The sequence below is a fragment of the Coptis chinensis genome, chromosome 3 (assembly GCF_015680905.1).
Source record: "Coptis chinensis isolate HL-2020 chromosome 3, ASM1568090v1, whole genome shotgun sequence".
Classification (NCBI taxonomy): Eukaryota; Viridiplantae; Streptophyta; class Magnoliopsida; order Ranunculales; family Ranunculaceae; genus Coptis; species Coptis chinensis.
Window position 1 is genome coordinate 17366867 of NC_141458.1, and position 21805 is coordinate 17388671.

General features: G+C 44.4%; 1 protein-coding gene across 1 annotated transcript; it reads left to right on the forward strand.

Moving 5' to 3' along the window:
* The first annotated feature begins 17977 nt into the window (after positions 1–17977).
* Positions 17978–20986, forward strand: LOC147508341 (uncharacterized). The gene has a single exon (XM_086600892.1). It carries the CDS (start codon positions 18625–18627, stop codon positions 20056–20058), a length of 1434 nt encoding a protein of 477 aa, XP_086457018.1. The 5' UTR covers positions 17978–18624; the 3' UTR covers positions 20059–20986.
* The last annotated feature ends 819 nt before the right edge of the window (positions 20987–21805 follow it).

Consider the following 21805-nt stretch of genomic DNA (forward strand, 5'->3'; position numbering starts at 1 on the left):
AGTTATTGTCAATATTTTGAGAGTCAATTATGAAATCCTAACTCTCTTGAGGACCCTAGGATTTGATGTGTTGTAAGGCCTATATTCATTGTAAAATCTGTTGTACAAAAAATTTGTATAATTGATCCCTCCCCATAATATATATATATATATATATATATATATATATATATATATATATATATATATATATATATTTTAATACAACTATGTTCAACATAATTTGTTTTTTATTTCTTTGCATATATAAAAGTATTACACATCTTACATATATATAAATAATTCAAATTATGCCCTTTTTCCTTTAAATTTCATTAAAAAAAAGATTAAAAATTAAGCCTTTTCTCCTTTAAATTTTATTAAAATAATAATAATAATAAAATGAGATAGATAAAATGGAGGAGTTTGGTGTGCAAAATGTGGCAACCTAATAGATGTACACGTGTACTATTTTTATTAGCCGTAACTTTTGTGTTTGTGTTTTTGGTTTTTAAACTTTGGGCCCATGTGTACTAAATTATGTAACTGTGCAAATGAAAAGGGTTTGACACAATGGGTAATTATGATTGTGAATTAGGATAATGATTGTGAATTAGGATAGTTTGATAAAGACAAAAAGCAATAGTCCACGGGTACAAAAATTGTGAGTTTCTAAGTCTAATTTCTTGCGCCCACTCCAATAATAATTACTAACATATCGAATGACATATATATCCCTGTTAAACATAACAATTTACATATTGTATTTTGTCTGGTTGATGTTAGTAGATAATAGCAACGGGGACAAATTAGGAAACGAAAAATTCAGTGGATGGAAACGGAACTGCTCCGTGGGGAGTTTTGTTTATAGGTAAAAGATGACATATATATCCCTGTTAAACATAACAATTTACATATTGTATTTTGTCTGGTTGATGTTAGTATATAAGAGCAACGGGGACAAATTAGGAAACGAAAAAATCCAGTGGATGGAAACGGAACTGCTCCGTGGGGAGTTTTGTTTATAGGTAAAAGATAGGTAAAAGAAGTATATATATAAAGATAAAGATAAAGATATGGGGTACGCAAGATATTTTCTTCAAAAATAAATGAATTATCAAATTTAATCTATTATTTAAAAGCCTCGCTCCTGCACATCCAGAAGACCAGAACCACCAAATTTCTTATCTCTTATTCCAAATCTCTTCCATCATCACCTATTCAACATATTTTCTATGAACGTGCAGAACATCTGAAAATTAAAATGATAGTCACAAATCCAAGGACCAGCCGTAGTCCAAATTTCTTTGAGGAGGCGCCCAAAGAGACGCGTTATGGACTTCTAATGTGGATCCCGATTATTTAGAGGGCACATCCCAAGTGTGTATTTTTTATAGACCAGATGGTTCTTGAACTTCTTTGATGCTAGTGTGTTAAGAGATGCCCTTAGCAAGGTCCTTGTTCCATTCTACCCTGTAGTCGGAAGGTTAAAAAGAAGGACAAAAATGGTCGACTTGAGATTGAATGTAGTGGTGAAGGTGTATTATTTTTTGAAGCTTATACTGAATCTATTATCGATGATTTAGGAGACTTTGAACCAAGTATGGAACTTGTATGAACCTAGAAGTTCCTCTCACTCCCAATGCGTGAAACTCTCTCTTTTTCTTCCTCTCCAAATGTCTGCCTCTCTTTTTCTCCTCCCTTCTTTTTCTTTATATCTCTTTTTTCCTCCTCTTTTGGGCCACACACTTGTCCCTTCATCCGACGATTCTACCTTCGTCATTACCTCACCACGCCCGCCCTTAAAGGGTTCGCCAACAGCGTTCCCCTCCCCTCCCCACTCTTATCCGGTTACCCCCGCCTCGTTCTCTTTTAGACTTGGTCCACGGCTCTAATATGGGCCACTACAAATGCCCCTTCTCGATGTCGCGGCCATATAATGGGCGCCGGTCGAACCTCTCCCCTTCTCTTTCGGGCTTCCACTATTCCATGTTTTCTTGGGCGGCGTGTGATGTGAGAGGCACTCATCACGCCAGATTCTTCTTCCTGCGGCCTCTTGGTCCCCGCGGCGGCGATGTCATCATTTGGCTGGTACCCCGACCGATGCTTCGTTTCCCCCGCCGGCTGAAGTTACGCTTTTACCCTTGGCCTATTTAAACCCCCCTTTCCCTTCATCTTCCCTCACTTTCTTTCCTCTGATTTTGCTCTTCTCTCTCCAGCCTCCATTTTTGCCATTCTTCAAGTCTTCATCGGAGTGCAAGTTCTTTTCAGCGGTGGTTCCTCCAGCATCTTCCCCTCTCTCCTTTTCTTCACCGATAGGTACGTTTCCTTAGCCTTCCGTTCTTTTTGTTGTACTGTTCTCCCATTATTGTTGTAAAAAATTTTTGATTCCTGGACTCCGTTCATCTTCTTTCCGATGTCGGGCCGCGGATCTATTGACTCTATCTCTTCTCGTTCAACGAGCACTCATTCGCCCACTCCTCCTGCTCCATCTGCCGGGCCCTCCACCTCCGGTCGTCCTTCTACCCTACCGCCTCCCCTAGATCTCGTGGACCTAACTTAGATGCCCTCGAGGCGCTTTCGCGGTTGTTCCAGCCCGACGTCATCTTTGGAGCACGCGTGTCTTCCGTTACCCATTATCCACATCTAGTTCCCTCCGACCGGGCTCCATCGGTCATTACCGTAGGGTCAAATAGTTGCCGGTCTGCGGCTTCCCTTACACTCTTGGATGTGGAAGTCTGTAATCACTTTAACATTCCCCGCCAAGGTATAGGGAACTTCCTCGAGGATAATGTATGCCGCTAATTCCTACAACCGATCTCATAATCCTCAAATTACCAAACGACGTATATACTCACTACTATCTCAAAACCAGCACCAAGGACGTAAGCATAGGATACCAAATTCTGCGTTAGATCCTAAAAAAACGATCTTTTCTCCTCAAGCTTACTACCTCCGACAAGGTTTGGCACCACTACCCGCTCTATGTTTCAGGCAACTTCTTATCCGCGGACATCCCATCTTCCCCGACTCTTAATCATCTCCGCCTTCCGTCCGTCGTGGTGAGTTCCGGTGTTCTTTCCCCTGTTATTCTCAATGTTTCCCCTGGTTTATTAACTTGCCTCTCGTCTTTGTCTACCAGGTTGGCGGCCGATTCCAAATCACATATTTACGGCGCCGTCTCTTGCCCGATCTTTGACCAAATCCAGCGGTCTAGGGCTGCGCTCAAGCCGACTTGCTAGGTATTCACCCCACCACTCGCGACTCCCCTACTCCCCATTCCCGCTCTCAACAACTTCCGCCTATCCGGACCATTTTTCCGCCCTCCTCCTCCTAAGGAACGAAAGCCCCATACTCCCCTCCTTCCAAGAAGCATTCTCGTACCCAGAGTTCTCACCAACCCCCGCCTCAGTCTTCCTCTCCTTCTTCCGGCTCCCGTCCCCCTCCAGATACCCATCTTTCCGCTACCTCCTTCCGCTCTATCTCCCAGTGGGGCGACGACCGGTTACACCTCTCCCCACTTCCCTACCGAGAACATGGATGTCCACAAGCGAAACTTTTTGATAGTGACTCTGAGGAGGACGAGGTCATAGAGGTTCCCTCCACTGAGGTGCAGGTGACCACTGAACAGCCGCCCCTAAAGAGGCAGCGGACCTCCCCGCTTTCTGCGAGCCCGAACCCCCCGAGCCCGACCCCCGTCGGGGATGTTGCCTCCATCCCATCCGTCCGAACTCTGCAGCCCCTCCTCCCCCCCTCCTCCCTCAGCGGATATAAAGCCGCCTCTGCCCATGCCTCCTCGGATACCCCGCCCTCCACCATCGCGTTGCGAAGAATTCCGATTCGGATTCAAGGTGCGCGAACCGTCGGGTAAACCTTTGACGACTCCATACCCTGGATAACGCCCAGCGGTGGCCTCCTCCTTATTCTACAGCTCTCATTTGCCCCGAGACATCGCTTATGCTGGGGTATCGTTTGACTTCGCACCGCACCTCCACTTGTACCGCGACCGGGAAAGGGTGAGTCACATTATTCACCCTCACGTTTTTTCTCTTTTTTTTTTTTTTTTTAAGCCCTTGCATCCCGTGTCGGTTTGGGACGATCCTTTATGATCCAGCGGTCTCCCCGGCGGAACAAACCGGCTTTGCCCAAAAGGAGTTGGGCCGGACCCGTGGCTTAAGGGCAACCAATGCCGTGCTTCATTCTGATTTGGAGGCCGCCAACCTAGCCAAACTTCAAGCTCAAGACGAACTACGGACTGCGGAGCGTATCCACCAACAGTACATGGACCAAGTCAACGCGACCGTCGAAATGCCAGCGGGAATCCCTTCTTCATCATCATCAGCTCAACGTGGATTCTCTGTCTCAACAGCATCAAGAGACCCTGGAAGCTCTCAAACAGCAGCACCAAGAGGCCCTCACCGCGGAGTCTCAAAAGAGCTTGGCTGACATGAATATTCTTCGGGATCGTTTCAAGCTTCTGGCCGACAAGAGGGTGGCCAAGAAACTCCAAGAAGCCATGGAGCGGCTTACTCAAGAAGGCCGCCTTCTCCCCGAAACTCTTGGTACTCCCTCCCGCCGGTCTCCCGAGGCTCCCCGAGGATTCTTTTGTTCGGCTCGGGGGCGGCTTTACCTAATCGAGCCTTCGAAGATCGCGGCTCCCCCCGATATGTCATAGAGAATTTTGTATTTGTAATCTTGCATTTTTGTTCCCCTAACTTTGCTGTGGGTCATACTCCACTTTTTCCGTTTGCTATCTTATTGTACTATTGCCTTGGGCTTTGCATGTTATTTTACTGTCTCTTTATCAATTGCTGCTACTTATCAGTTCGATTCTCCACCCTTTTCTTCCTCTACCACTCTGCATCCTTTCCACGTTCTCTTCTTTCCTTGAACAGCCATCGGGCTCACCAATCCGCTGCCCTTTCTCTCGACCACCGATTAAAACAACACTACTCTCTTTACCCCTTTGTCTTGCATCTCCGATCCACGGAGGGCTTATCCCACTCCACGGACCTTTTAGGATTTCAGCTGGGGCTTTGGGGCTCTCACATTGCCCCATGTATCCCTTTGCATCTCGATCCGCTGAGGGATCCTCCCACCCCACGTCTCTCCCTTTTGGGCGCCCCGCCGCCCCCATGCATTTCTCACGACTCTAATCCGGGGGGGCTCATCCCACTCCTCGGACTCTTTAGGACTCCAGATGCTGGGGCTCTCTCATTGCCCCATGTGTCACTCGCATCTCTGATCCGCGAAGGGCTCCTCCCACTTCGCGAGATCTCTCCCTTGCATTTCTCACAACTCTGATCCGGGGAGGGCTCATCCCGCTCCACGGACCCTCTTGACTCCGGATCTGTGGGGCTCTCTCATTGCCCCCATGTGTCACTCGCAGTGAATCTTCTCTCGATCCGCTGGGGCTCCTCCCCACTTCGCTGAGATCTCTCCCTTTGCATTTCTCACAACTCTGATCCGGGGAGGGCTCATCCCGCCCACGGACCCTCTTGGACTCCGGATCTGGGGCTCTCTCATTGCCCCATGTGTCACTCGCATCTCTGATCCGCGGAGGGCTCCTCCCACTCCGCGAGATCTCTCCCTTGCATTTCTCACAACTCTGATCCGGGGAGGGCTCGACCCACTCCACGGACTCTTTAGGACTTCAGCTGCCGGGGATCTCTCATTGCCCCATGTGTCCTCGCATCTCGATCCGCGGAGGGCTCCTCCCACTCACGAGATCTCTCCCTTTGCATTTCTCCCAACTCGATCCGGGAGGGCTCATCCCGGCCTCCACCGGACCCTCTTGGACTCCGGATGCCGGGGCTCTCTCATTGCCCCATGTGTCACTCGCATCTCTGATCCGGAGGCTCCTCCCCACTCGAGATCTCCCCTTGCATTTCTCACAACTCGATCCGGGAGGGCTCGGCCCACTCCACGGACTCTTTAGGACTTCAGCTGCCGGGGATCTCTCATTGCCCCATGTGTCCCTCGCATCTCTGATCCGCGGAGGGCTCCTCCCACTCCGCGAGATCTCTCCCTTGCATTTCTCCCAACTCTGATCCGGGGAGGGCTCATCCCGCTCCACGGACCCTCTTGGACTCCAGATGCTGGGGCTCTCTCATTGCCCCATGTGTCACTCGCATCTCTGATCCGCGAAGGGCTCCTCCCACTTCGCGAGATCTCTCCCTTGCATTTCTCAACTCGATCCGGGGGGGCTCATCCCACTCCACGGACTCTTTTAGGACTTCAGGCTGTCGGGATCTCTCATTGCCCCCATGTGTCCTCGCATCTCGATCCATGGAGGGCTCCTCCCACTCCGCGAGATCTCTCTCTTGCATTTCTCACAACTCTGATCCGGGGAGGGCTCATCCCACTCCGCGAGATCTCTCTCTTGCATTTCTCACAACTCTGATCCGGGGAGGGCTCATCCCGCTCCACGGACCCTTTAGGACCTCAGCTGTTGGAGGTTCTCTCATTGCCCCATGTATCTAGTTTACATTTTGCTTTTAACGGTAAGCATAACAAACGTCTTTCCATTCACAAAAGTGCTGTGGTCTTATACATTTACATACAGCTTTAGTCCCTTGTCCCGGACTTCATTACCTTACATGGCACTACATTACATTCAGTTATAGAATTTTTCAGCATCCTTATATTCCATGGTTTCTCAATCCGCTTTGCCCTCGCTGGTGGTGCAGCTTGTGCGTGCTCGCTCCTCCCACTTCCACCACGGTATATGGCCCCTCCCAATTTGGGCCAAGCTTCCGCCCTTTTCTCTTTTGTAATCGGGCGCCACTCTCATAATACCAACTCTCCTACCCGGAAACGGCGGGGCCTGACCCTCTTGTTGTACTGTCTCTGCAACCTCCTGTGATACTCCTCTAGCCGGATGCGAGCCGTGTCCCTTGTCTCGTCCGCTAGGTTCAAGTCTCCCCAATATACGCCAGTTCGTCCCCTCCTCCACCGCTCTCGTCCTCCCAAAGAGCTGCGACCATTCGAGGGGTATGACCGCCTCGATGCCGTATGCTAAGGCAAACGGGGTCTCCTTTGTACTTCCCCGCGGGGTGGTCCGGTACGCCCAGAGCACATGGTTCAGCTCATCGGCCCACGCGCCCTTTTTGTCTTCTAGCTTCCTTTTCAGGTTGTTCATTATTATTTTGTTGGAAGATTCCGCTTGTCCATTGCCCTCAGGATTGTAGGGGGCCGAGAACCCTTGCTTCACCTTGTACCCCTTTAGGAACGCGGCCACCTTGGCTCCCGTGAACTGTGTTCCGTTGTCTGCGATGATGGCATACGGCAATCCAAACCGGCATATGATATTCTCCCATAGAAACTTAATTACTTGTGCTTCCTTGACCTGCTGCAAAGGGACTGCCTCTATCCATTTCGTAAAGTATGCGGGTCGCCAAAGCATGTACCTCCTCTTGCCGTCCCATGGGCGTGCCCCACTATATCCATAGCCCACATAGCAAATGGCCGCAGTTGGATTGTGACAGGGGTTCAGCGGGGGCGAATATGAGCTGTGAAAAACTTGACACTTATCGCATTTCTTGGCGAACTCCACCGCGCTCTCTTCATGTGGGGCCAAAATAACCCCCGTGTTAAAAGCGGTCTTGGCCAGAGTTCTTCCCGCGGAATGACTTCCACAATCTCCTTCATGCAATTCCGCCAACACTTCTAAAGCCAATCGAGGTCCTGTGCACCTCAACAAAGGTCCATTGAAGTTTTTCTTGTATAACTTCGCCCCACCGGGACATATCTCTCGCGATGTCCGTTCCAATCTTCTCTTTTTCTCTTTTGTCCGTCACCTCCCTTCCTTTCCGGAAATTCCTCGATGGGATTTATCCAAAGATCCTTCGTTTTCCCGATCCGCATACCTCTTCCGCTTCCTCTCCTGCTAGGCCTCTCCAGCCGCCTCACGCTTATAATCCTTTCCTCGGACCTGGCATGGCTGCCGATATATGCGCTTAGAGATCCATCCGTGCCTATTCTCGCCAGCGACCCGGATGTACAAACCGGACTTTCTCGAACTTCGATGGATCTCTTTGTGTAACACTTCCGGATACTTTCGCCATCCTTTGGGCATCGGTAGTGAACCCCCATTAGCGACATACTACCGATTCGAGTCCGAGTACACAATTAGCTCTTTCACCCCAAAATCCCGGCCATTCTCATCCCTCGCTATCACGCCTCATACTGCTTCATTCATTGGTTGCCGTCGTTCTTTAACTTCATAGTCAGTTCTATTCTGTTGTTTTCGGAGTGACCAACACGACCCCTATTCCGCAAGTATCGGTGGCTGACCCATCCACAAACACCCTCCATCCGTTTCTTTTGTCCCAAGGATCTAGAAATTCGGTCTCCACCTCTTTCTCTGGTTCCATCACCATCTCCTCTCCCCACGTGGGATCCTCAGCCGGGACCTCAGCCAGGAACTCCGCCACTGCCTGTGCCTTCTCCGGTCCTTACCTGATACTGTATCTCATAAGCACTAAGCATCACCGCCCACTTCAACATTCTTCCTGACCTTTCTGTCCTTAACGCCTGTTTGAGAGGCAAGTTCGTGACCACTACAACCGAATGGGACTCGAAGTAGGGTTTCAGTTTCAGCGACGAGAAAACCAACGCCAAGGCATACCTCTCCACCCTGCTATACCGCGTCTCTGCGTCCAGTAATGTCTTGCTCTGGAAGTACACCGGCTTCTCCACCCTATCTACGAGACGGACCAACACCGAACTCACTGCGTACTCGGTGGCACCCAAGTACAAGTACAACTTCTCCCCCTCTTCGGGCCGAGACAGTAAAGGAGCCTTGCCCAAATACCCCTTCAACTCTTGGAATGCCTCCTCGCACTCTGCTGTCCATAAGAAATCCGGAGTCTTCCTCAACAGCCGATACAGCGGCCTGCACTTGTCAGAGGACTTGGCAATGAACCTATTCAACGCCGCCACCCTTCCTGCTAGCCGCTGTACTTCCTTAACATTCTGCGGGGAAGGCATTTCTATCAGCGATCTTATCTGCTCCGGGTTGGCCTCTATTCCCCGGTGAGTCACGATGTACCCCAGGAACTTTCCCGTGGTCACTCCGAAGGTGCACTTCTCAGGATTCAACTTCAAATTATACCTCCGCAGTATCCCAAACGTTTCCCGCAAGCCCTCCAAATGCTCCTCCTCGGACATGCTCTTTTCCACCATATCGTCTATGTATACTTCAATTCCCCTCCGAATCTTGCTTTCAAACATTTTCTCCCCCAACCTTTGGAAAGTGGCTCCCGCATTCTTCAGCCCGAATGGCATCCTTGTATAACAGTACGTTCCGCCTTCTACCACAAATGCTGTTTTCTCCTGATCCGGCCCATACATCGCCACTTGATTGTATCCCATAGATGCGTCCATGAATGAGAATATTTTGTACCCCGCTGTTCTATCAACCAGTTCATCTACCCGCGGCATGGGGTAGCTATCCTTCGGACACTCTTTGTTTACATCCGTGAAATCAACGCACATCCGGACCTTGCCATTCTTTTTTGGTACCGCGACTACATTGGACAACCACTTTCGAACTTTCAGTTTCAGATTATGCCCGCTCCCTTCGGGCCGTGTCACTTCCTCGCGTATGCCCTCCTCGCCAGATTACGATGCTCGCGATCCTCTGCCCTCACCGCTTTAGCATCTTCCTTCATGTGCAACCGGGTGGCATGCAAATTCTGGATCCAACCCGATTCGCCCTCCACCGTCCAAGCAAACACATCCCCTCGTTTCCCCGACAAGAACGTACCGGTCTACTCTTCCAACACTCGACGGACCGGATCCTATCGAGATAAATCTCTTTCCTCCCCGGCCCCTATGTTAACCACTTCAATTTAGTCCCCTAACGCCTTTGGGCCCTCCATTGGTTCCCCTCTTACTTTCTTTCAGCGGGGCACCACCGTAATTGCTATGCCCCGCCTTTTCACGGGTGGGGACTTTCTTCCTCGTTCCGTGGACCAACCGCTTCACATTGCTCCTATGGCTGTTTTTGGCGTTACTTGGTCTCCGCGGACCTCGTGTATGCCGCCGGAGTTGGGAACCGTATCACCCGGTAGTAAGTAGGCGGGACGGCCTTCATCTCATGGATCCACCGCCTCCCCAAAATGGCGTTGTGCACGCGTGAGGTGGAATCTACCACCATGAATCGGGCGAAACACCGCCACCGGTCCCCATAGTTACCGGCAACAAGACTTCCCCAAGGGCTCGGTCATGCTACCATTGAACCCGGTATAAATTAGATGCGCGGCGGGGGTCTCAACCGCCGGTTCATTCCCATTTCTTCCGTGAGCTCCTTTGAACAACGAGTCCACCGCGACTACCACAATCAACCAATACTCTCTTCACTATATAATTGCCCTCGCTTTGCGGATAACCAACGCGATCCTCATGGGGGAGTCCATCGCCCCGCAAGTCCGCCTTACTGAAAACGATCTGATCCTTTGTCCTCGGTTAACCCTATCCTGTATGGCGGTACCCCATTCCTATCGCTGATCTGCTGGATGCTCGCCGTCCTCCTCACCCTATCCCTGTGTGCATTATGACTCAACACCTCCCCACTAAAAATAACATGTATAGTCCCCAATATCTGATCCTGTCGCGGCCCCTGATTCTCATTCCGCACCTCCCTCACGAACTCCCTCATCTCGCCCCTTTCCACCAATCTCTGTACCATCCACTTCAGCGCATAACAGTCATCCGTCTCATGATTCCGCATCTGGTGATATGCACAGAACGGTCTATCCGGAAGCTCTATTGGGTTGTTCCGCGGTCCTTCGTACCCCTGTAAATGTTTGATCAACGGCAATATTTCGCTCAATGGTCTATTCAGCGGCGTTACCTCCATTTCCCTGTATGGCTTCCTTTCTCTATTCTCTCGGCGAATCCCTTCCCTTGCTCTCTCCACCCTTGGGGCTTTACCGCGGTTCCTGCTGCTTTCCCTATCCGCGGCACCCTCCCTTCGGCGCTCCCTGTCTTTCTCTAAGGACAACACAGCTTTCCCTGACCTTTTCGATTCCTTCGGCAAGGTGTCCTCATATCTGATGTATTTCTCCACCCGCGGATAGAGCTCATGCAAAGTCGCGATCTCATTCTTCGCGACCGATTGATGCACTCCCGTTCCTGGTCGCAAACCTCGCCAATCGAATCACGATAATCAGCGGTTTTCGTCGGGTTTCTCGACCTTCAGAGTCTCAGCCTTGAACCGACATAAATACTCCCTCACTGTCTCCCCTGACCTTTGTCTCACATTGAACAACGCTGCGATGTCAACCGCTCGTTTCTTCTGGTGGATGAAATGGTCTATAAACGCTTGTTCCAACTCTTGAAAATTCCTTATGCTCCCCGCCGGCAATCGATAGTACCAATCAGACGCCCCTCCCTTCAAACTGGCCGGGAACATCATGCACCGCAGCCCATCATACCTCGACTCTTGCCATAACGGCATTTGTTGCCTGAAGTGGAGGATGTGATCTGCTGGGTCACCTTTCCCGTCGTACCTCTCGAATCTAGGTTGGTTAAAACGCTTCGGAACCTCCGAGGACCCAATCCCTTCCGCCAATGGGTTGCGGTTTAGCCCAGCCACCACCTGACTCGCCGCTCCGCCCCGACTCTTCACCTTCGACTGGTTCACTTCTCTATCTCTGTCTATCATCTCTTGCACCCGCTCGATTGTCAAGCCTACCACTGGGTTTTCAACGAGGTTTGGGTCTTCTCCTTCCTCTTCCGAGCCGTCACTTGACTCTCCGCCTGTACCTTCCTCCTCTCTTTCCCTTTCTCTCCTTAACCCTTCGTTCTCCTCTCTCAACCGTCCGATCTCTTCCCTCATAAGCCGCAGCTCCTCGGTCTCCGTCTCTTCTCTTCTATCCCTTTCCTCGTCAATCTCCGCTTCCGGCGTTGTTTCCTGTCCCGCTACTTTCTTTGTCTTGCCTACTCGTTTCTTGGGTGCCATATCTTCTTTGCTTTTCTTTTCGTTTCCCCACGTGACGCCGGCCAAATGTATGAACCTAGAAGTTCCTCTCACTCCCAATCGCGTGAACCCTCTCTTTTTCTTCCTCTCCAAATGTCCTCTCTTTTTCTCCTCCCTTCTTTTTCTTTATATCTCTTTTTTTCCTCCTCTTTTGGGCCACACACTTGTCCCTTCATCCGACGATTCTACCTTTTCGGTACCTCCTACCGCCCGCCCTTAGGGTTCCGCGGCAACGTTCCCCTGCTCCCACTCTTATCTGGTTACCCTGCCCTCGTTCTCTTTTAGACTTGGTCCACGGCTCTAATATGGGCCACTACAGAACTCATGCAGCTTATACCAAGCATCGGTGAGGGGCATGATATATTTTCGTATCCTCTCATGCTACTCCAGGTTTCTTCTTCAAACCTTAGATTAATGATCCAAGTACTTATTAATGTTTTCTTGTGTTCTGCTTGAAAGGGTGAAAGGCTTTAATTTTGGTTGACATGACATGAAACATGCGCGCAATTTAATATCAAGCAATAACTTTGAATCATAGTCCATTTGTTTCATGCAGGTAACATATTTTAAATGTGGTGGAGTTTCTCTTGGTGTGGCTGCCCAACATACTCTGGTTGATGGTGCTTCCGGGACACATTTCATCAATTCATGGGATAGAGTTGCACAAGGTCTCGACGTTAAAATCCCACCCTTTGTGGATAGAACATTCTTATTTGCGCGAAAACCACCCACCCCGTCCTTCCCTCATGTTGAACATCAACCACCACCATCCATAGAAAGCAAAAATCAAAAGCTAGAATGTCAAACTAATCCTAAGTGTGTCTTTAGCCAGAGGCCTGAAGCTACGTTTAAGATATCTCGTCACCAAATCAACCTTCTTAAGGCCCAATGTAGAGATGAATCCAATCTAGTTATGTTCAAATTTCGTCACGAAGTTTTGGCAGACACATATGGCGATCGCATCCAAAGGCGCGTGCGGTGCGGTCTAAGTTATGAACAAGAGACTATCAGATCCATTGTTGTCGATGGTCGAACGCGACTTAATCCGGCCGTTACCGTTTGGGTAATGAGGGCAATGCACTTTTCCATGTTACACCAAAGGCAACATCAGGTGACCTAGTATCGAAGCCGCTGATCTATGCAGTCCAAAAAGTACATGAAACGCTTGTAAGGGCTGATGACAAGTATCTTAGATCAGCTATAGATTACTTAGAAATGCAATCGGATTTGTCGGGCCTTGTTCGAGGCCCGCACACTTTTGGAAGCCCAAACTTAGGGTTCACTAGTTGGTGTCGGATGTAGGGGTGACTTCGGATCGGATCGGATTAACCTCCTTCGGAATTTTTCCAAATTTTTTTCGGAACCTAATATGCTAGCCAAATCCGATCCAATTTTTTTCCGGATTCAAAATATATTTCCAATTTCGGAACTTTCGGAAATTTCGGAATAACTCGGAAATTTCGGAATACTTGGTAAATTTTCAAAGATCTATTTACTTTCAATTATTTTTAGAATATCATACGCCAATGTTCATTGTAGGGAGAGAAAACCATGTCCACAACACCAATGTACCAACAACAATACGCACTTGTTTACTGAGAAAACCCATTTTCATTCAAACAAGTGATCCAAGAAAAAAACGAAAAAAGAACCTGCAGCCACCAATAGCAAGCATTGCATTCTGTTGAGGTCTGGGTATTTGTAATGTTTCAATCTTTTTTCGTGTGTGGAAATTGAAGCGTGAAGTGTCTGCATAAATAATGGATTATGGTCTTGGACTCTAAGTAGCTTTACATAATATTATATCTATTGAATTTGGCTTTTGGATTGGTCTGGAAGTCATTGTATGACTCAATGACATTTTTTTTCATATCATTGTTGTTATGGTAGACGGTGTAATGACAGTAGAGTGGTCCAATTCAAGTGGGAAAGTAGCGGCTAGGTTATGTTTTTGTTTTATTTTTGGAAGTAAAAAACTAGAAAATGATTGAACGGTCGAGATCTAATCAAGTGGATAGTGAGAGAAGTATATATTTTCGGAAGAAATTGGCAATAATATCGGAAATTTCGGAATTTTCGGATCGGATCGGATTTTAGAATTATATCCAAATCCAATCCAATTTTTTTTCAGAATTTTCGGAAATCGGAAAATCGGAAAATCGGCCCATGAAAACTACACCCAGAGCCAGACCAATTTCGGGTCAGATTTCGGAAAAATCGGAAATTCGGCAAAAAGAGACACCCCTAGTCGGATGCCATTACATGATGCAGATTTCGGGTGGGGGAGGCCTTTTTACATGGGCCCAGGATCAATTATGCACGAAGGTCTTGCATATTTACTTCCAAGCCCTTCAGATGATGGGAGACTGTCCTTAACCATTTCATTGCAATCGGACGCCATTGTCGTGTTAAAAAAATATTTCTATGCTTTTTAGTAAAAGAGAAGTAAAGCTTGTTTTCATCGAATATATGTGTGTAGTTTCCTTTTTCTTTACTGGTACAATTTATGAATTTCAGACTCGATCAATAAATCAAATAGATCACTATATTGACTAAGTTTTAGTCCAATTTTTCCTAATCTGACAAATGTTCATGCCCAAATTCTCAAAACTTTCGAATGCAGAAATGGAAGACCTGGATAATGCTTAATGAATAATCACCATTGTAATTTGTAAGTTTTTATTACTCAGCGAAAGGCTAGATATATTATTTAAGTTTTTTAGTTAAATTTTACTGTTTACATCACACTACGATTCCGAACGGAATGTTAGAATTCCATTGGATATTTCGGTTTTAAAAAAAAAACAGAAAAAACAACATAGGGTCGAAATATTAATGATTATGAAATTAGTCGAAATCAAAATATGAGTATATGACACGGGTCGAAATATTATCAATTTTGGTTTTCTAGCTTTTCAGAATTCCAAAAATTTTAAAATCCCAAACTATGCTAATACTACAAGATTAATCTTGTGAACACCAAATATCTGTCTTAAAATATTTTCTCGAGATGTGCAGACTAGGATATGGGCCATTGGATTTTTTCACCTAACGCATCTCTACACTATATGATAACTAGTTTGTGTCTTGTAAAATGAACAACCCTTCTTTCTTTTGGCTACCACAAAGGAACTTTTGCTTAGTTTCCATACCCAATTACCAAACGAGCTTTGGAAATCATCATCATTTAACTTCCTAACATAAATTAGGCTTAGTTGAATGTCAGGGACATGTCTTACATCCTTGAGTATCAAGGTGTAGCCAACATTAGTTTCTACATGAACATCACCAATGCATGTTGATAAGTGCAGAATTATTACATATTCACGCCCAATTTTATATGAGTTAGTCCAGTTATTTTATATAATTTCCTATTGATTATCGTGTTTCCTTGGTTTTTGCAGAAATGGTATGAATGTGTGAACAGGTTGAAAAGTGCTGGAAGTTGACTGATTGTGCTATAGAGAGGGCCTCTATTTCCTAGCGCTTGACTAAGCCCAAGTGACCAAAGCCCAGAACCGAGGGTTAAAAGGTTGGACCGAACCAGTTAACACTTAAAGGCCATACCATTCAAGTCCACTTTGAGATGCACCGTAGCAGCACTTTATGTTTCTCTCCCATTTCTCCTTAACAGAATCGTTCCCCTCGATCGACTTCCATTCTCATCTCTCATCCCTCCATTCAAGCTTTTCAAATTCGAACCAATAACCAAATAACAAAGCCTATATGCATTAAATCCCACACCAATATCTTTCCTTCTCCATCTCACGAACAGGAGGGAAAGGACGCCCTTTTCCAATTCAAATTCGTACCAAATCTTCAGACGAATCTCGGAAAAACAGGAGAGAGCTCGGGGGTTTCGGAGGAGGACGAGTTGGAGACAAGAGACGGAAAGAGAAAGAAAACAGGACCCGATTCTTATGAAGAGCCGTGAGCAAATTAATTTTGAGGTTTCCAATTTGATTGCGAGTCACCACCGAACTCTGAAGTGTCTAATTGGAATCAAACTCTTGGTGACCGTCCAATATATAAACAGCCTCTCCAAAACAGTAAAAAGGCGCGCTCCACAACACAGAAAAACAGAGAGCCAAAGAGCCGAAGAGCAAGAATTGGAGCGAGAAGAAGAAGGCCAAGCCGAACCTACTGTCGACATGAGTTTTTCTTTACCTTACTTTAATTTTAGTTCTACTATTATCATGTGTAACTAAACTCTGTCTAGGACTTTGATGAAACTTTAGATTACTGTTTGTATATTGGGATTGATTTTAATAATTTCCAGTTGGTTTAATATTGATTATATTCTTCTAAGTTCGTAATTTGATAGCAAGAATTTATCTTTCATATAGTATGTCACACATGCGATATAGTTTGATATTCGTCGTTATTGATTAAGCCCGTTTTAACTGTTTGTATCAAGTTTAGATATTACTCGTGCCGTAAAAAGACGAGTAATCTTTTGAGTTTGATCATTAGTGCTGAACTTTTAGAAGATACATGTTTAGTTAAGATTTGTCACTGTCATATTTTCAAGAAAGCAAGGGTTACCTTTCTCTCGTGCTACTCGTATTAAATCTGGAATATTAAAATTACTCCTAGAAATATAAATAGAAGTTTAAGGTGGATTCAACAGTCCTAGAATTCTCTCTATTTGATAAAACCCAATTATTTAGTTTATAGTTTTCGTAAACATAGTTAAAATAATTAGCTTTAGTTAATAATAATTCCAAATTTCTATAAAACAACATTGTCGTATTAGGATAAATAATTAGTTAGTACTCAGTTGTTCGAAGTAGCAATCCCTGTGGGATCGACCCATTTGCCACAACTATTTTCAACGATAGCTGCGTTCTTGCGGTTTAATTAGGTTTAGATTAGTCTATTTAATTAGACTGACTAATTTTGTATCAAGTTTTTTGCGCCGCTGCCGGGGATTGAAGTGGTACAATTGAGTTTTAAAATTTTATTTATCGTGATTCGTAGTTTAAATTTAGTCGTAGTTTTATTATTTATTAGTTTTCGTGTCTAATTTTGATTTTCGCAGGCAGTAAGCAAAGATTTTTTTCTTACAAAGCTGATAGTCGTTATTTTCTTGTGGATTTTTGGGAAGTTGCTTGTTTGTCGTCACCCGACGTCGCAAGTAGCCCTCGAAGGCTCACGCCGGAGGTACGTCTCTTTCCTTTGTGGGCTTGGACTTTGTTTGTTTTGTGTGTTTTGCTTGTTTTCATTGTTTCTTGCATCTAGGAAGGTTAAATCACCTTGACCAGCCTTAGACATATTGCATTAGGACAGGTTTTAGCCCGCTCACTAGAAAAGTCCTTTTGACACGTGGATCGAGTGACGGTGCTTTTGCACAAGAACTGGGAATCGTGTTATTTGGGTTTAGGAGCAAATATATTAAACATTATTGAAAATTCAATCTGGTTTGAAATAAAATTGTTTGATATTATTTGTGTGTGTGCATCGTTTGCATTAATTATAGTCTTAGGTATTAAGTTAGTTTTCTTTTTGTTAGGGTGTCGTCCTATAGAGTCTTAAAATAATAATAATAATAATAATAAATAAAAAAAAAAAATGGAAGGAGGCAATAATAACGAAGTTGTTGCCCAAGTACCTAGATCCATTAAGGAGTTTATCTATCCCACTAGGACAACTTCGACCATCTTGCATCGTTCCTCCACCGACCAATGCTAATCATTTTCGAAAGTAAAGCCCAATCTACTTGGGCTACTTCCTAAGTTTAGGGGAATGGATGAGGAAGATCCGTTATCTTCACGTAAAGGGAATTTGAGGATATCCGTGGGACTGTTAAGCTTCAAGCGGTTTAGTGACGATGCTATAAAATTGAAGTTATTCCCATTTTCCTTGAAGGAGAAAGCGAAGAGTTGGTTTCACACTCTTCCATCTAATTCTATCGCGACCTGGGAACAATTATGCATTGTATTCTTAAAGAATTTTTTCCCTAATCATAAGGCAACTGCTTTTAGAAAAGTAATTTCATCTTTACTCGCCAAAATGAGGGTGAGTCGTTGTGGAAGTGTATGGAGAGATTCAAAGACATACTCTTGCAGTGTCCTAACCATGGCCTTGAGAAAGGTAGACTGGTACAAATTTTTTATGAGGGCCTTGATTTTAATTCTAAGGCCATGGTTGAGACCATGAGTACGGGAGATTTTTGTGATAAGACTGTGGATGATGCATGGTCGTTTTTAGAAGACGTTGCTGAAAAGGTTCAGTAGTGGGAAACTAGTCGTGAGCCTAAGAAGGTGGCAAGTAGTACTATAAAGAATGCTATGTTTCACGTTGATAAGGATTTTGACGCGAATGCTAAAATAGCTGCCTTAGTTAGAAGAGTTGAGGCTCTTGAGCTAGAAAAGGAGACAAAATCTCCAGCTCAAGTTAATAATGTTGAGACCCTTGGTTGTCTTTTGTGCGATAGTCTTGATCATGTTATTGATAATTGCCTTGGTGTGACTGCACAAATCAATGCCTTTAACACATACCAGAACCCAAGCAATAACTCATTTTCTAATAATAGTTATAACCAAGGGTGGGGTAATAACCCTAACTTGTCTTGGTCTAAAGGGATACACTAGGGAAGTCCAGTTAGTAACTCCAACCCAGCACAACAGTATGTACCCCAACCACCGAAACTTTCACTTATGGAGGAAACCATTCATCAGTTAACACAGACCAATTTTCAATTTAAAAAAGATGTCAAACAACAATTGTTGTCGAACTCACAATCCATTGCCAAGTTGGAAGTTCAAATGGGTCAAATTGCTAATATTTTGAATGAGAGGGACAAGGGTAAGTTTCCTAGTCAACCAGTAGCTAATCCAAATGGTCAACATGAGGTAGGCTCTAACTTGAGCCAAGGGCACCACCATGAGCAAGTAAAGTCGATTGCTACGCTTAGGAGTGGTAAACATGTTGATAATAAGGTTGAGATGCCTAGGGTAGAGGTTAGGTCTGATTTAGGAGAACGTGAAAGTGAGGAGAGTGATATTAGTGGTCCGCATGCTAGTGAAGCTTCTAGGCAACCTTCTATTCCTGTAGAGTCTAGTCCTGTGCCACATTATATACCAAAAGCTCCTTTTCCTCAAAGATTGGTTCAAGTAACGAAAGGAATACAATCTAATGAAATTTTGGATGTTTTTAAAAATGTTCATATAAATATTCCATTTCTTGAGGCTATTAAGCAAGTTCCTGCCTATGCTAAGTTCTTAAAAGATTTGTGTACTGTGAAACGTAAGATGCACGTGCAGAAGAGAGCATTCCTCACAGAGCAAGTAAGCTCAATCATTCAATACAAAACTCCACCTAAGTTTAAAGATCCAGGTTGTCCCACCATTTCATGTGTTATAGGAAGCCATAGAATAGAGCAAGCTTTAGTTGATTTGGGAGCGAGTGTGAATTTACTCCTTTATTCTGTGTATATGCAATTAGGATTGGGAGAGCTTAAGTCCACTCCAATAACATTACAACTTGCTGATAGATCTGTTAAAATCCCTCGTGGTGTTATTGAAGATGTTTTGATTCAAGTAGATAAATTTTATTTTCCAGTGGACTTTGTGGTTCTTGATACTCAACCTGTCCAAAATTCTAAAGGAAATATTCCTATGATTCTTGGTAGACCATTTCTGGCTACAGCTAATGCCATTATAAATTGTAGGAATGGTGTCATGAAAGTTTCTTTTGGTAATATGACGGTCGAGCTTAATGTTTTTGATGTGAGCAAACAACTTGGAGAGTTAGAGAATATATATGAGGTTAATATGGTTGAGACTACTAGCAAACAATTAAGCACTAATAATGACGCTAGTTCGATTTTGGATGATGATTTTTGGTTGTCTGATAGTGATGATGATGATGTACTAAAAGCGGTGGTGCATACTCTATCTGATGAACCCTCTCTTGATAGTACTCTTGAAGTTAACTCTTCATGTCCTAATTCCATCGTCCCTCTCTCTAGTACTTCCACTCCATGTTTTGACCCTAGCTGTGTTGTTGTAGTGAATGACTTTCATGAGAAAGTTGCTAAGGATTATTTTGAGTTGTTAGAGAAAAATAAACAATTACTTGAGGAAAATTAGAAGTTGTCTGACAGGATGCTATCTCTTGAGAGTGAAAACATTGTTTTGAGTTCCAAAGCTAATGAGTTTATGCATGTTGCTAATAAATTGAAAGCGGAGAATGAAACTCTTAGTGATATGAATAAATCTTTGGAACGTGAGTTTGACATGATCAAGGAAAGGCAAAAATGTATTGAAACTGATTTTGATATTTTAAAGAATAATTTTGACTCGAATATGACATTTCCAAACCTGTGTAATGATGTTGAAATTTTGGATACAATCCCAAGTGTTGGGGAGTGTTCCAGTGATCACGATAGTCTTATTACTTGTTCTAAGTCAGCTCCATCTTCTTTAGAACATGTCTCAACTATTGCCCCTTCCACTACTCATATTGAATGTCCTAGGCCTCTTGTTGTTTGTTATTATTGTGGTGGTGAAGGGCATATTAAGTATCACTGTCAGGTTAGAAAACGAGCATTTCAGTTTTGGTATAAATCTAATACTAGTGTAAACCAGGGTAACTCTGTGAAACAAGTTCCACAATCAGGTATTTCATCTCATGACCATCCTAGTAGGTTTGTCACATCTAATTCGCTTCCTAACTCTTCTTTGGAATCTACCTATAGTCTACCTATGACTCATCCTAAGAAAAGAAAAGTAAGATTTAAACAAACAGACCCTAGACACTTTCCAACTAATGTACGTACCGTTTGGGTGAGAAAAGATGACTTGAGAGTGTTGTCAGATTTGCGAAGATTTCATGGCATTTTCACTATTTGTTAAGTGCATTGTCCCATGTTAGCCTATAGTGCACTGCATTGACATATCTTATTAGGTGATACATAGTATGTTTAAGTGTTGTTTTGCACAAGTTTGGGGGTGACAGAGTTAAATTGAACTTCACATGATCTTTTGCTTGAGATTGGAATATTTGATTATTATTAGATCATAATCGAAAGTGATATCCTCGATGAGTATGTTTGTACTTTAATAGTTTAGGTTTTGTTTTTCGTTGTTTTTAGGTTTTGTTCTTCTTTTGTAAGAGTCGCTTCGTATTGTTCCCAAATATTTCATTCCAGCCCCTAGTCTCCATTTGGGTTAACCAATGAGAAATATATTATTGTGATTTTCAGGTTATGATAGGTTTTATATTTATGAAATGTCGAAAATACAAAGGAGACTCTGTCGAAATTTTTTCAATTTTAGGACGTTCATTTTGTGTTTAGTTGGTAGACAAAATGCTAATCTAAGAATTGGGTGTGCGAAGCATTCATCTGCTAGAGACGTTAATCAGAAGCTTTATGGGAGGCAACCCATGTTTTTATTTTTGTTGAGTCTTTTGTGCACGGTATCATGCATTCCACTCTAGCACCTTTTCTCGACTTTTTTGAGACGTGTAACTCCATGGGATGAGACACGTGACACATTTTAGTCATTGTAGTAACTTGGTTCCTCTTTTATATTATCATTTGTTATATCTTTTGTGAGGTACTAATTTCTACAGTGACTCAAAGATATTATTTTTGTTTTGGAAGCTCTTGGTAACCTCTTTCCTTATATACTTTTTTACTTGTCCATGTTGTTATCTTTTAAATTACGATCTCTGTTTTAACATTGAGGACAATGTCTATAAGAAGTTTGGGGGTGGGAACAAAATGTTTGTTTCAGCTTAAAAATAAATATGTCCAACATGGTACGATTAAATGGTGATTTTCTATGATGAGAAATTTTAAAAAAAAATTTGATTTCTAAAGCCACTGATTTT